The sequence below is a fragment of the Bubalus kerabau genome, chromosome 1, assembly GCF_029407905.1.
Source record: "Bubalus kerabau isolate K-KA32 ecotype Philippines breed swamp buffalo chromosome 1, PCC_UOA_SB_1v2, whole genome shotgun sequence".
Taxonomy (NCBI): domain Eukaryota; kingdom Metazoa; phylum Chordata; class Mammalia; order Artiodactyla; family Bovidae; genus Bubalus; species Bubalus kerabau.
In genome coordinates, this window is record NC_073624.1 from 147,676,894 (window position 1) to 147,692,854 (window position 15,961).

The 15,961-nt window shown below is 34.0% G+C and overlaps 1 protein-coding gene across 8 annotated transcripts in view; it reads right to left on the bottom strand.

Annotated features, from left to right (window-relative positions):
* Positions 1-15,961, bottom strand: part of HERC4 (HECT and RLD domain containing E3 ubiquitin protein ligase 4) — a 127,117-nt gene that overhangs the window by 79,036 nt on the left and 32,120 nt on the right. For all 8 annotated transcript variants that reach the window (XM_055590889.1, XM_055590878.1, XM_055590894.1 and 5 more), the window contains 3 exons: positions 11,357-11,433; positions 5,094-5,315; positions 3,902-3,993 (listed from right to left, as the gene is read on the bottom strand). In XM_055590889.1, the coding sequence (XP_055446864.1) occupies positions 3,902-3,993; positions 5,094-5,315; positions 11,357-11,433 (391 nt within the window). The remainder of the gene's footprint in view (positions 1-3,901; positions 3,994-5,093; positions 5,316-11,356; positions 11,434-15,961) is intronic.

The following is a 15,961-nucleotide window of genomic DNA, read 5'->3' on the forward strand; positions in this document are numbered from 1 at the left end:
GCCTTTATTATGTTGAGGCATGTTCCCTCCATACTCCTTTTGTACAGTCTATATCATTAAAGGATGCTGAACTCTGTCAAATGCTTTTCCTACATCTACTGAGATGATCATATAATTTTTATCCTTCATTCTATTAATGTGGTGTGTAACACTGACTTCCGAATGATAAACCATCCTTGCATCTCAGGGATAAATCCCACTTGATCACTGGATATATAATCATCTGAATGTGCTACTGAATTTAGTTTGCTAGTATTGAGTAGTTCTGCATCTACACTCATCAAGGATGTTGGCTTGTAACTTTCTTTCCTTGCAGTGACTTTGTGTGGCTTTGATATCAGGATGATGCTGGACTTTTAAAGCAAGTTTGAAAGTGTTCCCTCCTCTTCTATTTTTCAGAGGAGTTTGAAATGGACTGGTGTTAATTATTTTTCAAATAGTAGAATTCACTAGTAAACACATCTGTTCCTGGGCTTTTCATTCTTGGGAGACTTTTGATTACAATCTCCTTACTCTTTAGAGGCATATTCTGATTTTGTTTCTTTTGGTAAACAGTTTTGATTCAGTTTTGGTAGTTTGTATGTTCCCAATATGTACTTATTTCATCTAGGTTATCTGATACATTTGTTAATATATAATTATTAATAGTAGTATCTTATGAACCTTTGTATCTTGGCATGTCAATAATCATATGTCTGACTGTTAACATTAAAAATAAGTGGGACAGTATGTTTCAGCCTTATCTAGTCCCATTAAGTTTAATGCTGATCTTTGTCTAGATTCAACACTTCATTAAGGAGTATAAAATGAGTATTAAAAAATATTTCTTCTAAATTTATTAGTTGAAATTTTTCTATAGAAAACTTAACTCATCAGCTATTAAGTCATCATGAAATACAATAAAAATGCTTTTCTCATTTACTAATTTTTAGAAAAATGAGTTGTTCCAGCAACTTCCAAGGATAAGCAATGAAGTTTGTTTTGTATTGATTTGGGTAAAAAGAGGATCATTATGAAGTCATAGATTTCTTATAATTGGTATATTTCCACTTATTAAAGATATTTCCTTTTTTTGACCACCGAACACACTTCTTCAAGTTGTCCTTCTGCCATGATCTTAGTAGTCTCTGCTTTTTTTGTAACACAAACTACCCAAGGCTATTTTCATACTTTTTTGGTTCCAGATATGAGATCAAACTCTTTTCTAAGAAGCCTTGGTTCTTTTTAGTACAGAATCTACAACAATCAAAGAATATTCATTCCTTCTAGATTGCACATATTTACTTGTATCTCAGATCTTTCAGTGGTCATAGCAAAGCAACAAATTTATTTTAGAAGGAGAAAAGAAAGAATTCACACTGATACTTTTGAGTCAAAGCAAAGATTACTTTTAATTTGATTGCTACCATTTTATATGTCTTTTCTCTTAAGCTGAAAATCATGGTTTCTAATGACAATAAAATAAATACTTATTTGCTTTATCCTATTCTATATGCAGTATAGTGAAATAACTACTAATTTTCCTAATAACAATAAGACAACAGAATGCAGTTTAAGAGGCTCTTTGTGAATTCGATTTATCTTTAGGCTATTTCCCACTAGTGATGCACAACAAAATACTATACTTTAAAATGACCTAAAAGAAATCTTCTGCAGTTGTACCACTAGTAATTCTGTAGAACTGTTTTAATATACAAATGTAAGTTAGCTTTTTAATTATGTATAAGAGTTTCTAGGTTTCAAAGTCAAAACATAAGGCAAGGCTCATATGGTCTACCTATTCTTTTCAAATATAAATAACATGTATCTTCTTTTTCCTTAATGGTAATATATCCTGAAAATCATTCTACAACAAAATAGAGATCTTCCTCATTCTGTTTTACTGGGCATGACACTACACGCAGCGGAATTACCACAGTTTATTCAATTAGGCTGTTACCGTTAAGTATTTGGATTTCTTCTATTCTTTTGTTATTAAAATATTACCACAGCAAACGGCCTTGTGTATACATAATTTTGTATCTTTGGAATAGATTCTTAAAACTGCTAAGGGACAGATAAGTCAAAAGGTATATGTACATGTAATCTGCATAGTGAATTTATAAAAGAACTTGAAAAAAATTAACATCTTTATGGTAGTGTCTTCATATCCATTAACATGCATGTCTATTTATTCTGTTTTTAAATTTTGTAAGGTTTTTTTAATTTTTGCTATTTGTTTTGCGCAAGGAAACTGCTTTGTAAAGTAATCCTAATCTAAACTGCTTTGTAAAATAATCCTAATCTATCTTCAAGAAGTTCTCAACTGCTTTGTAAAGTAATCCTAATCTATCTTCAATAAGTTCTAAACTGCTTTATAAAGTAATCCTAATCTATCTTCAAGAAGTTCTAAACTGCTTTATAAAGTAATCCTAATCTATCTTCAAGAAGTTCTTGCAGAAAAGCAAAAGGCATTGATACACAACTACATTTTAACTTTCAACAAGGAAAACTAAAAAATATCTTACTTTTGAAATAGTTAAAACTATCTAATTTTGTTGAAAATAATATATACCAAAAATTCCAGTGATAAGTATCTATTTTTCTCTCAAAAGAGAAAAATAGAGCTACTGTTTTGAGAGAAAAATACAGAAGATTAATAGAATTCACATTAAAAAAAAACTCAACAGATATAAAGACTTAGAAATCTTGGGAAAATAAGAAGAGAGCTTATCTGAAAGAATGAATTTGAAAAGCATTAACATATGAATATTTCTACCACAAAGTTAATCCTCAAGAATAATATTATACAAAATATTCTTTACTATTATGTTCAACACAGCTTATTTCTTCTAAATATCAATGACAGAAGAGAATCACTAAAATTTATAACTTGCCAACAGTGATTACATCTGTAATTTGAACTTTTTTTTAAATCAATAAAATATGGTAATGAGATTAGCAGAGATAATAAAACTTCCTTATTCAAAAGCAAGTACAATAAAATTTTTCTAAAAATTAACTTTTGTAATTGGTCATTATAATATTTTTTTAAAGTATCTTTAGTACACTGTATTTGATAAGGACTGAGAATAATTCTTATTTTGAAATTTCCAGTGGGGGTGGGGGGGGGTGGGAGTAGAAAATGTGTAGAATTTTTACAAATCTGATGAGAAGTAACTTTTTCTTGACAATTTTATCTACTATGTAGGATAAAGAAAGATAAAGATGCAAAAATATTAATCTCTAATTCAGTCAATGATAATTTGCTAGTTCCTTTATGTTAACATAATAAATAACACTACTGGTAAAGGTTAGCCTATTTTCATTTTACTTCTAATTGCTAGAGAATTATACAGTACTGATACTGAACTGGTACATATTCAAGGAAGTGAGAGGTCAGAGTTAAAACCATTAGCAAGATGATGAAAAGGTGATGAAAGCTCATTATAACTTCTTGCATAATACTGATTCTTGGCCTAGGGATAATAGAGGAATTCAGTCTCCTCTGTTACTTGTTATACTTATAAGCCACATAGAAGCTAAATTAAAATTGGGCAGAGTTATGCAATATAAGTAAGATTGATACACAAAGCACAGTAAGCCTGACACACTAAAAAGAAATTATTTCATTCACAATATTATTCAAGCAGTATTTAATATTAAGTTGTAAAACTCAACAATATATATCATCACCACACAAACAGCAGATCACAATTCACATTTCGTAACATAAAACAGTTGAAATATAAGGTAAACTGTTTTTGAAAACAGATGATAACCTAAGTCCCTTTTTCAAGATAAATTATTTTTTAGACATCAATAAATCTCAAGATTTCAATACACAAAGCATTAAAATATTCACTAATTACAAAAATAACTACATAAATATTAATAAAAAAGTTTTACAAGAGTACAATACCTTGGTTAGTGCAGCAGTATGATCTTCTCCACAACAAATATAAACTATTTTCTGAGTTCTTAGTGACTTTAGTAAATTAGGAACATACCTATCTGAAAATTTCAATAAGAGAACAGTTAACGAACGTACTAACGAACAGTATTTTTAAAATTAAAACTCTTCTACAATGTGTTTCTCTACAGCTTTCCCAATGGTGGAAGACAGTGATAATTAAACCATTTTAACAATTCAATAATTCTGTAGTAAAAGGCTAAGTTGGGTTGCCAAGTCTTTCTATTCCTACTACAGTGATAAAAGAAAGGTCTAAAAAGGGGAATTTAAATTCTAATCTGCCTCAATGCCAATCTACACTCAGGAATCAAGGAATTTCAAAGCTTTTTGACTGCTTCTAATACATATACATCATTCTTTATATCTACCTCATGATAATTAAGCTCATAGCATCCTACTTTGAAACCTAAAACTATACTTTCTGATGTTTTATAGCAGGAAAGATATAATAAATACCATAAATTGACATAGTTTTCTTATGCAGAACAAAATACTTTTAAATTCTAAGACTATTATTTGTTATCATTTCCAGTTGTTATAGATCAACAACTCATTTTGTCTAACTCATTATAATTATGTTGAACTTTATTAAATCAGTCTTTGTATTTCAAATATTGGCATTCAACCTAATGCAGCTATGAAAAATCAGTTCCCAAGATCCTAATTTAAATAGTTATAATTTTTTAAAATTCAAAAAGTTTATTTGTAAGACATTAGCATCACCATTAACAGAGCAATTAAATGACTCAGATATAAATATTTCTTTGAAATACTCAAATAGATGAGCACTTTGTGTTACTTTTCAGGATAATTTTACAACTTTTTTCAACTGATGGTAGCTGATAATGTGGTTACCCATCTGAAGTAATGTTTTTCTCAATTTTCTTTTAGTAATCATTAAACAATGAAGATTTTTGTCCAAATATACTTTCTCCATTTTATTTTAGAATAAAATACTATTTTTGGCCTTCCCACAATCTCCTAAAAATATTATAAGGTGGAATTTTTAAACTAATCTCTCCATCCCCACTTCAATCCCAAGGAAGATTTGGGTATACTTCTCTCTGACACTAAGAATCACTAATTCATCTAAAAAAATCATCTCTCTTTAAAAGTATATCTATAAAAAATGCAAACCTACCATTTTCATCATTAAGACCTAGTTGACCAAATTTGTTGCGTCCCCATCCAAAGATAGCTCCAGAAAGGGTGAGTACAAAACTATGGGCTCCTCCGGCCGCAATTTGCATGAAAGGGATTCCAAGTAAAGACTTAATCAGCTGTGGTGAAGCTTGCTTTTTACAGTCAATGCCTAAACCCAACTGGCCATATTTATTCTGTCCCCAACAGAAGACTTCACTTGCTGTAAAACAAAAATCATAAATTACTATTTTCCTCACACACAAAAAAATTCCATTTGAAAATCATCAGTTATTTTGGGACATTCTTCCTTACACTGGATGAAAATACATATTCCTCCTTACAATTATTTCTTATACGATACTATCTAGAACAATCCATATTAGTAGAGTTTTACTTTGACTCACTTTACTAATGAATAGGCTAAGTCACATAACTGAGGGTAATCTCATTTCCTGATGTTCCTTTAGAGATGTAGTTCAACTTACTTTACTAATGAATGGGGTAAGTCACATAACTGAGGGTGATCTCATTGCCTGATGTTCCTAAGAAACACCATCTCTTTTTAATATTCCTCAGGTCTCATTTTTATTATATGATTTATTCCAAGAGGGACTCATTTAAGCTCAAGGCTTCAGTTATCAATTACATGCTAAACACCTTCAAAATTTATCACTACCCTACATCTCTCCTCTGAGCAATAAATCCATGTATCCAATAGATTACCTGACAGCTATACTTCGATATTTGAAAGGTACTTCCAGTTCAGCATGCCCTAAACTCAATTCACAATCCCCTTCCTACCTCCCATACCTGGATCTCTTCCTAATGTTCCTCATTTTCAGTAAATAACCATCTTAACTGATTCAGCAGCACAAGTCATAAACATAAGGAGTCATCCTTCATAGTTCGCTCTTCTTTTACCTTACATACAGGTTTTTATTAATTAATCTATCACCTATCAATCAAGTCATATACTGTTTTCTTTCTAAAGAAAAATATGGCTAATAGATCAACACCTACCCATTTCAACAGGTTCTTATAATAGTTCTCAGTTCAGTTCAGTTCAGTTGCTCAGTCGTCTCTGACTCTTTGCAACCCCATGAACCACAGCACACCAGGCCTCCCTGTTCATCACCAACTCCCAGAGTCTACCCAAACCCACATCCATCGAGTCAGTGATGCCATCCAGCCATCTCATCATCTGTCGTCCCCTTCTCCTCCTGCCCTCAATCTTTCCCAGCATCAGGGTCTTTTCAAATGAGTCAGCTCTTCGCATCAGGTGGCCAAAGTACTGGAGTTTCCGTTTCAACATCAGTCCTTCCAATGAACACCCAAGACTGATCTCCTTTAGGATGGACTGGCTGGATCTCCTCACAGTCCAAGGGACTCTCAAGAGTCTTCTCCAACTCCACAGTTCAAAAGTATCATAGCACTCAGCTTTCTTTATACTCCAACTCTCAAATCCATACATGACCACAGGAAAAACCATAGTCTTGACTAGATGGACCTTTGTTGGTAAAGTAATGTCTCTGCTTTTGAATATGCTGTCTAGGTTAGTCATAACTTTCCCTGCAATGAATAAGCATCTTTTAATTTCATGGCTGCAATCACCATCTGCAGTGATTTTGGAGCCCAAAAAATAAAGTCTGACACTGTTTCCACTGTTTCCCCATATATTTCCCAGGAAGTGATGGGACCGGATGCCATGATCTTCGTTTTCTGAATGCTGAGCTTTAAGCCAACTTTTTCACTCTCCTCTTTTACTTTCATCAAGAGGTTTTTTAGTTCCTCTTCACTTTCTGCCATAAGGGTGGTGTCATCTGCATATCTGAGGTGATTGATATTTCTCCCGGCAATCTTGATTCCAGCTGGCACTTCCTCCAGCCCAGTGTTTCTCATGATGTATTCTGCATATAAGTTAAATAAACAGGGTGACAATATACAGCCTTGACGAACTCCTTTTCCTATTTGGAACCAGTCTGTTGTTCCATGTTCAGTTCTAACTCTTGCTTCCTGACCTGCATACAAGTTTCTCAAGAGGCAGGTCAAGTGGTCTGGTATTCCCATCTCTTGAAGAATTTTCCCCAGTTTATTGTGATCCACACAGTCAAAGGCTTTGGCATAGTCAATAAAGCAGAAATAGATGTTTTTCTGGAACTCTCTTGCTTTTTCCATGATCCAGCAGATGTTAGCAATTTGATCTCTGGTTTCTCTGCCTTTTCTAAAACCAGCTTGAACATCAGGAAGTTCACGGTTCACATATTGCTGAAGCCTGGCTTGGAGAATTTTGAGCATTACTTTACTAGCGTGTGAGATGAGTGCAATTGTGCGATAGTCTGAGCATTCTTTGGCATCGCCTTTCTTAGGGATTGCAATGAAAACTGATCTTTTCCAGTCCTGTGGCCACTGCTGAGTTTTCTAAATTTGCTGGTATATTGATAGTGAAGCACTTGCACAGTGTCATCTTTCAGGATTTGAAATAGCTCAACTGGAATTCCATCACCTCCACTAGCTTTGTTCATAGTGATGCTTCCTAAGGCCCACTTGACTTCATATTTCAGGATGTCTGGCTCTAGGTGAGTGATCACACCATCATGATTATCTGGGTTGTGAACATCTTTTTTGTACAATTCTTCTGTGTATTCTTGTCATTTCTTCTTAATATCTTCTGCTTCTGTTGCTGCTGCTGCTGCTGCTAAGTTGCTTCAGTCGTGTCTGACTCTGTGCGACCCCATAGACGGCATCTCACCAGGCTCTCCCGTCCCTGGGATTCTCCAGGCAAGAACACTGGAGTGGGTTGCCATTTCCTTCTCCAATGCATGAAAGTGAAAAGTGAAAGTGAAGTCGCTTAGTCGTGTCCGATCCTTAGCGAGCCAATGGACTGCAGCCTTCCAGGCTCCTCCGTCCATGGGATTTTCCAGGCAAGAGTACTGGAGTGGGTGCCAATGCCTTCTCCATTTGCTTCTGTTAGGTCCCTATCATTTCTGTCCTTTATTGTGCCCATCTTTCCATGAAATGTTCCCTTCGTATCTCTAATTTTCTTAAAGAGATCTCTAGTTCTCTCTACTTGACCACATTTGCTCACCCATTGCTACATTTTTTTTACAACTCTAAACATCTTTTACTTATTTTTATAAAATAAATGGCACTAATAATTGACATACTAATAAGTGATTTTTAAAAATTCATACCATAATAGTACATACTTACTAAGTTTCTCTCCAAACTAGATCACCAGTTGCTCTTCCAAAAGACAAGCACTCTTACCAACTGCTGGTATGCACTTGCAGAAATACTCTATGGACATTAACTAGCAGACATTTGTATATACAGAGATATAAAAATGTAGATCTGATATATGGTAGACACCATAATAGTGGTCTGGAAAAGTTTCAAATTAATTATTCCGTAAATTTATATGTTCATGTGTTTATTTCATAATGAAACTCAAATGAGCTGATTTTTTTTAAAAAACATAGATCTGAAACGTTGCTCACCTGAGAAAAATTTGTCAGTGCCGTCTCACTGCTCTTGGGATAAATACTTTTAACAAGGCTTATAAGGTTCTACAAAATCTACCTATGTTTCTGAGCTCATTTCACACCAATCTCTTCCCTCACTCACTATACTTTGGCCATACTCAGCTTCCTTCATATTTTCCAAAGCCAGTTTCTTACACACTTTTTGTCTCACACACTCTGCCTAAACCTTCCCCTCACTCCTGTCTAATTTACTTCTATTCTCTCTTCCTTAACCTCCAAGATTAAGTTCAATCCCCCTATTATGGGATCTGAGTATCCCAAACCTTTTTCTTTACAGTCTTCTTTTGTAGTATATGACTATACTGTTATCTGTAATGACTGAACCGTAAGGGCTAGGCTAGTCCCTAAGGGTGACTCAGTGGTAAAGAATTCACCTGCCAAATGCAGGAGACAAGGCTTTGATCCCTGGGTCAGGAAGATTCCCTGGGGAAGGAAATGACTACCCATTCCAGTTTTCTTGCCTGGGAAACCCATGGCTAGAGGAGCTTGGTGGGCTACAGTTCACGGGGTCACAAAACAGGTGGAAACAACTCAGCAACTAAACAACCACCATAAAGGCTAGTACTATACTGCTTACCACTGTGCCTATTTCATACTGAGTGATCTGCTCCCCACCCCAAAAATTTGTTTTTCACTAAATGAATAAGACACTGCTAAAACATGAAGCTGAATAAGGCAAAAGAATACTTGTCAAGATAGAAAAACTGTCCTCATCAGTAAAGCCTTTGGGTTTAAATTTATCTTGAATTTATCTACCAAAGTACCAAAAGAGAAGTTGACAGGTAACATCAAAAAATACAGGGATGCCAGCCCGACCCCTCATTTTATTTCTTAGATGGAATAAACCCAAATCCCTTAACACGGCACATAGGGCCCTTTGTAACAGGTTTGTTTTTACTTCAACCACTACTTAAGTATGAAAATGTCTCCCATGCTCTGAAAATACCCATGTAAAATTATATGCTGATACACAAATACACAAAATACTTTCCTTCTATGCTCTCACTAGTACTATTACTTTAGGCAATCCTTAACATTTCCCCCTAGCTGCTTCTCAACAGGTCTCCAATTCTGAATTATATTCATCTTTCAAGACTTGCAGCAAATATGAATCCCTTCTTTACTGTTACCAATTCTATTGACAAACTACACTTTTCCCCTTATTCCCACAGTATTTTACTTTTACCTTGACCAAAAATAGTATATATTTTTTCTGCCTCAATTATAATATTTGTACATCTGCCTCTTCTATTAGATCACATGGTCCCTAAAACGGTCTCTCAGTTTATCGGTATTTCCCTATAGTTCTAGTCTACTGTTTCATTCGCAGTAGGCCTCACAAGGCATTTAATAAATTTAAACTAATAATAATAAAGCCACTGAAACTTACTTTTATAAATGATGTAACAACAAATACATGGGGCTTCCCTGGTGCATGTGTGCTGGCTCAGTGGTAAAGAATCTGCCTGCCAACAGAGGAGACATGGGTTCGATCCCTGATCTGGGAAGATTCCACATGCCCCAGAGCAACTAAGCCTGTGCGCCACAACTACTAAGCTGTGCTTTAGAGCCTGGGAGCCACAATTAATGAGCTCATGGGCTGCAACCACTGAAACCCTTGCCCTAGAGCCTGCACTCTGCAATAAGAGAAGCCACGCCACAATGAGAAGCCTGCACACCACACCTAGAGAGTAGCCCGTTTGCCACAACTAGAGAAAGCCTGTGCAGAGAAACAAAGTCCCAGCAAAGACAAAAATAAATAAACAAAATTTTAAAACTATAAAAAAATAAATATATATGGCAGGTTCTCTACTAACTCATAATCGTTAGCGAGCATAGGAAGAAGTCAAAAGAAATAAGCGAAGGTACCAGGATGCTTAGACGACTTTCTATTTCTAGTCATAAAAAGTTTATCTGTGAGATCAAATGAAATTGGGCAAGTTATAAACTTCCCCAGCTATGAAGGAATAATGTTCAGCAAGCTAAAGAACAATAAGATGCAAAAAAATCAATTTCACGTCTATATTCTTGCAAAAAATGATTTGAGAATGACACCATTCAGAATAACAAAAAACATCAAATATCTATGGAAAAATCTAACAAAATGTATGTAAGATCTCTCCACAGAAAAGAATAAAATATTCTTGAGACAAATTCAGAAGAGATTAAAATGGGAACATACCACCAGTTGCTGCTGCTAAGTCACCTCAGTCGTGTCTGACTCTGTGCGACCCCATAAACGGCAGCCCACCAGGCTCCCCCGTCCCTGGGATTCTCCAGGCAAGAACACTGGAGTGGGTTGCCATTTCCTTCTCCAATGCATGAAAGTGAAAGTGAAACTGAAGTCGCTCAGGCGTGTCTGACTCTTAGCAACCCCGTGGACTGCAGCCTACCAGGCTCCTGTGTCCATGGGATTTTCCAGGCAAGAGTACTGGAGTGGGGTGCCATTGCCTTCTCTGATATCACCAGTTGAAGAATTGAAAAACTCAGTATTACAAAGATTTTCCTCAATTTGATTTAGAGACAATGTGCAATCCCAAACAAAATCCCAATGGTTTAATAAGTGTCTATGAAAACTGCCAAACTAATTCTAAAATGTATACAGAAATGAAAAGGATAAAGAAGAACCGGGGCAATGTTTAATAAGGATGAAGTTGAAGAAATTTCGTCTTTAAATAAGAAAGCTGAAAAGGCAAAAGAAAATAGAAGCAACGCTTACCTTTAGAAAGTGCAAGTGAATGATAGTAACCACAAGCAACCTGTACTATCTGGACATCCGACAAACTTTTAATATTTCTAGAAAAGAAGAAGAGATCAGGATTAGTTAATTCCATTTCATAAATGAATCCTGAATGCTATTTATGCTATTTATTGACCACCTACTATGTGCAAAGAGTTTCCTTACCAGCAGTTCCTTACTAGTGTGACCTAGCAGTTTATGCTTTTTTCACACAAGCCCAATTTATAAAAAATTTACGCTAAAATCAGTAAACAAAATCTAAGTATGAAAAATTATGAGGTGTGATGAGAAAACACTTTGAAAGGACAATATTTAAGCACAGTAATCTATGCTCATACTTCAGTGCTTTCGTATGTTTTTATTATCAAAATTTGAAAAAACTTTAACTTAAAATATGAAACTTGGTAATATATTTCTAAGACAAATGTACATGATCTAATTTGTCAAAAATCGGTGTATTTGGCGCAGTTTAGTACATGCTCTCCTCCATCATGTTCCTTAAGAACCAGCAGGGATTCCTATCATGCGATGCTACCAATTCACCATTATGAAACCTATTCCTTTTGGACTATCCTTCTTCTTCTTTGCATCTAAATCAGTGATATTAAATGTATTTAATTCTTTACTATAGAAACTTAATTCATATCTATTATGATCACTGATGTGTGAGGTCATATTTCTGCCATCTCATGTTTCTGCCTTACATTTTTTTAGCTTCCTTTCCCCCCCAATTTCTGATTTTTCCTTAACCGCAATATAACTCTAAAGGCTAAGTGTTAAAACATGAAAATCAAGTAACTCTGTGCATGAATCATCCCAGGTTTTATGTAGTTCACCTTCACCTGGTCATTCTGTTTTTCCTGCATTAACATTTTCAAGAAAAAAAGGGGGTGGAAAAATACAGTATGTTTCTTATTTCCCTTTACCTGATACTGCCACCTGACCTGATTCTGCCATATGAGAGTCTGGAGCAAGTTCTGACCAGAGTGTCGATACCCATGATTTTCGGGAGGCAGCTTCAGCAAACCAAATTTTGAGCGGGAAAAAGGAGAGTTACTCTAATTCCATATTGTTGTATTAAAAATAATTTATTTAGTGGATTTATGTTCTTAACTACAAAACTTGAGAGTTGTACTGCTACCATTTAGCAGAATCCAACAAGTTAACAGGGTCCAACATATTTTCAGATTTTCAAATATAGCAAAAACCTATATATACATTGGCAAAGCAAAAACAGGAATAAAAAAATACATGGATATGTACAACTGTGAAGTTATTAAACATTTACTGTTATTGCTTATGCATATTATGTACATCATACATTGAATAGTGAACGGTATTAAATGGTTTTAAAAAAACAACTGTTCCTGGCATCAAGCCCAATTTGCAAGACTAAATAAAATCTTTTCAAATTCTACATTCTAACAGCACGCTGTTTTCTCCTTCATGGCATTTATCTCTATAAATTACTGGAATACTTATTCATTTAATTATTACTAGTATACTCTGCTAAACAATACGCTCTGCAAGAGTGCAATATTATCTTATACCCATGGAATCCCGAGCACCTACCACAGTGCCTGGCAAAATGTACGGGGAAACAGAAAGTATGTCAAGTGTCCACTGTTTGAGGATAAGTGAATCTGTAACTTCTTTGAGGTTTTAGTATTAAACTATTCATAAAGTTTGCCCCCAAAACTTCTAACTAAATTTGCACAGCAATTTACACTCAGTGATTCTCACTACCAAAATATTATTATGCAGCTTAGAATATAGGATGAATTTTTTAGTTGTGTCTGCTCAGGAGAAGTGAAGATGTTCTTCTGTGGAATTACTGTTTCAAAGGAAAGAAATCTCTGCTTTTGTCTCTATGGAGATGTAATACACTGAAGATGGGGGAGTGGAAGTGGGAACGAGAAGAGGGTTTGCTTTTTATTTTTTTAAGCTTTCGGGAATTTAAAAAAGAAACAAAAATACTGTTATATATATATATGAATAGTAAAGCAATTTTGCCATGGTGCATTTTTCCTGAAGAGACAAATCAGAAAATTCTTAATGAAACAAAGTTTTATAGAATTCATCAAATATACTCCTCAATGAGTAAAAAAGATAATGTAAATGTTTTTCAGTTTTCAATTTTTAAAAGGATTCAAATCAAGTTAATAGGAAAGTCAAAACGAAAGAAATTTTGTAAATAAAAATATATTTACACATGTATATGAAGATTCCTAATTAATAAGAACTATGAAAAGAAAATCTAAATTTCGGATGTCTAGGATAAATATTTTATAAATACTTATAAATTTAACTCCCTAAAGTTTAGAGTTCTTGTCAAACATTTTTAAATGGCAACATCACTAAAATTATTCATTGTAAAGAAATTATTTCTTCACTGAATTCTGAAAGATGTTTGAAATTTTAAGGAAACAGTGCATAAACCTGGAAATAAGATTCATACACCCCTCCCTTGAGAAGCCTTGAAGTCAAAACATAAGTTGTTGAATATGTGTACTGTTGTATTGTTACATTTTTCCAACTTAATGTACAGTGGCAATACGGCAGAAACCAGGCATTTCCAATTTGTCTGTAAAGGTAAAATTCTTTAACAACCATTAACAAGAAACAGTGATAAGTTTGAATATAATCAAGAATTTAGTATGAAATCAAGAATTTGAGGAACTAAAGCATTAAATATTTTGCCAATTCGAAAATCATCAAGGTGTATACACTAAATAAATAAAGCTTTTTGTATGCCAAATGTACCTCAAGAAAGTGGTTTTAAAAATAAATTTCCCGGTAAAACATAATCAACAATTTTCTATTTCCCAATTAAGCCACAACTTTCTTATTCATCTGAGAAAAGTTTATAGCTGATTTTGAAAAATTTAGGCTAACAACTGGTCTAGTCTCTATCATTAAATATTCTTTAATTTTCATTTTAATCTGAAATACTCTGTACTTTCATATGCTAATATTAGGCAGAAATTGTAACATACTTTTTGGCCATGCCATGCAGCTTGCAGGATCTTAGTTCCCCTACCAGAGATCTAACATGGCCTACAGGTGAAAGCAGAGTCCTAACCACTGGACAGCCCGGGAACGCTCTGCAATATGCTTTCAAAACTGAGTTAAATCAAGAAAATCTATTCATATGTCTGAGTTTCCTTCTATCATATGTTTTATTCAAAACGTATGTGAAAGTTACAAAGCTGGCTGGCATTTCTAAGCACCTAGAAAAAGGTTTGGATCTAAAAAATGATTTGGTGTTGAGACTTAAAAAGGAAAAAAATCACTAGTGGTCTTTCATAAAAACATACTCCTACTGTACTATTAAATTGCCCTTTAAAATATGAAGTACCAGTAAAAATTTATATGTATGTATACATATGTGTGTGTCACAACAGATCCAAATCACATTAGCCCAATGAAAAACTGAGAAAGTTCAACAGGAAAGACGCCCTTATACACAGTTTAAAACTAGTAAGAGGTTCAGTAAATACATAAACAGAGACGTTTAAATCAAAGGACTCAATTAAGATCTCTTACAGGTCCCCATTCAGGTTCATAAAAGAGCAAAGTTACAAATAACAGGATTATTGGGCAACCTTCAAATAAACTGTCACATAATAAAATTTTCTCATCTTTCTCTCTTTACTAAGCATCTATGGATTACTGTCTCTTAGACCAGACTGAACAGGAAAAAAAAAAAAAGGAAAATTCAGTGGAGTGAAAAATATTGGAAACTAGACAGCCTTGTTGTGAATCATGGTTTTGAAATTAAGGACTTAGAAAACCTAACATCTAACTCTCTTTTCAATACTAAAAACACAAAGTTCTTAAAAATCTTAAATAAAAAATTCCATTCTACAATAATTACTTATGGAAGGAAATAAAGGCAGTAGAGAATGTGACAAATGTGAGATCACTCTGTTCCTATGAATGCTTTGCATTTTGTAGCCAGCAGCCATTTGGCTGCAAATTAACATTTTCTAAAAGAAATCAAAATTGAAATGACTAAAAAAATTCAATTTACTTAGCTTAAGGAAAAAACTCTCTCTCCCAACAGCACCATCATCAAAGAGGCACTAAAAGCATAACGGGAAATGTGTTTGCTATTTAATTGTTATTACAGAAGAAACAAAAGGGAAGAAATTTGTTTGGGGAGTTTTGCAGAATTTGATTACAGGTTAAAGAAAACACATTAATGAGACATATCCCAACGTCTCAACAGACAGCTCATTACTAGAACAAATATAAAGCATCAAACTAAAGATGAAAAAAATATTTTAATATGCTAAAACAAAAAAAATATTTCAAATGTATACTTTTTAAGTTTTTCAACAGACATACACACACATATATACATATATATACATTTGATAAAAAGATATGGGCTTGCTGAAGGAACTAGCTACCATCCCTATTAAAAAAAAAAACAAAACACATCATTTCTAATGATAAGAGCTCTGTTCTGTTTTTTTGTTTTGTTTTGTGGTTGTTTTTGGTTTTTTGTGCCATGTAACTTAAAGGGATCTTAGTTTCCTGACCAGGGATTGAACCTGTGCCCTTAGCAATGAAAGCATG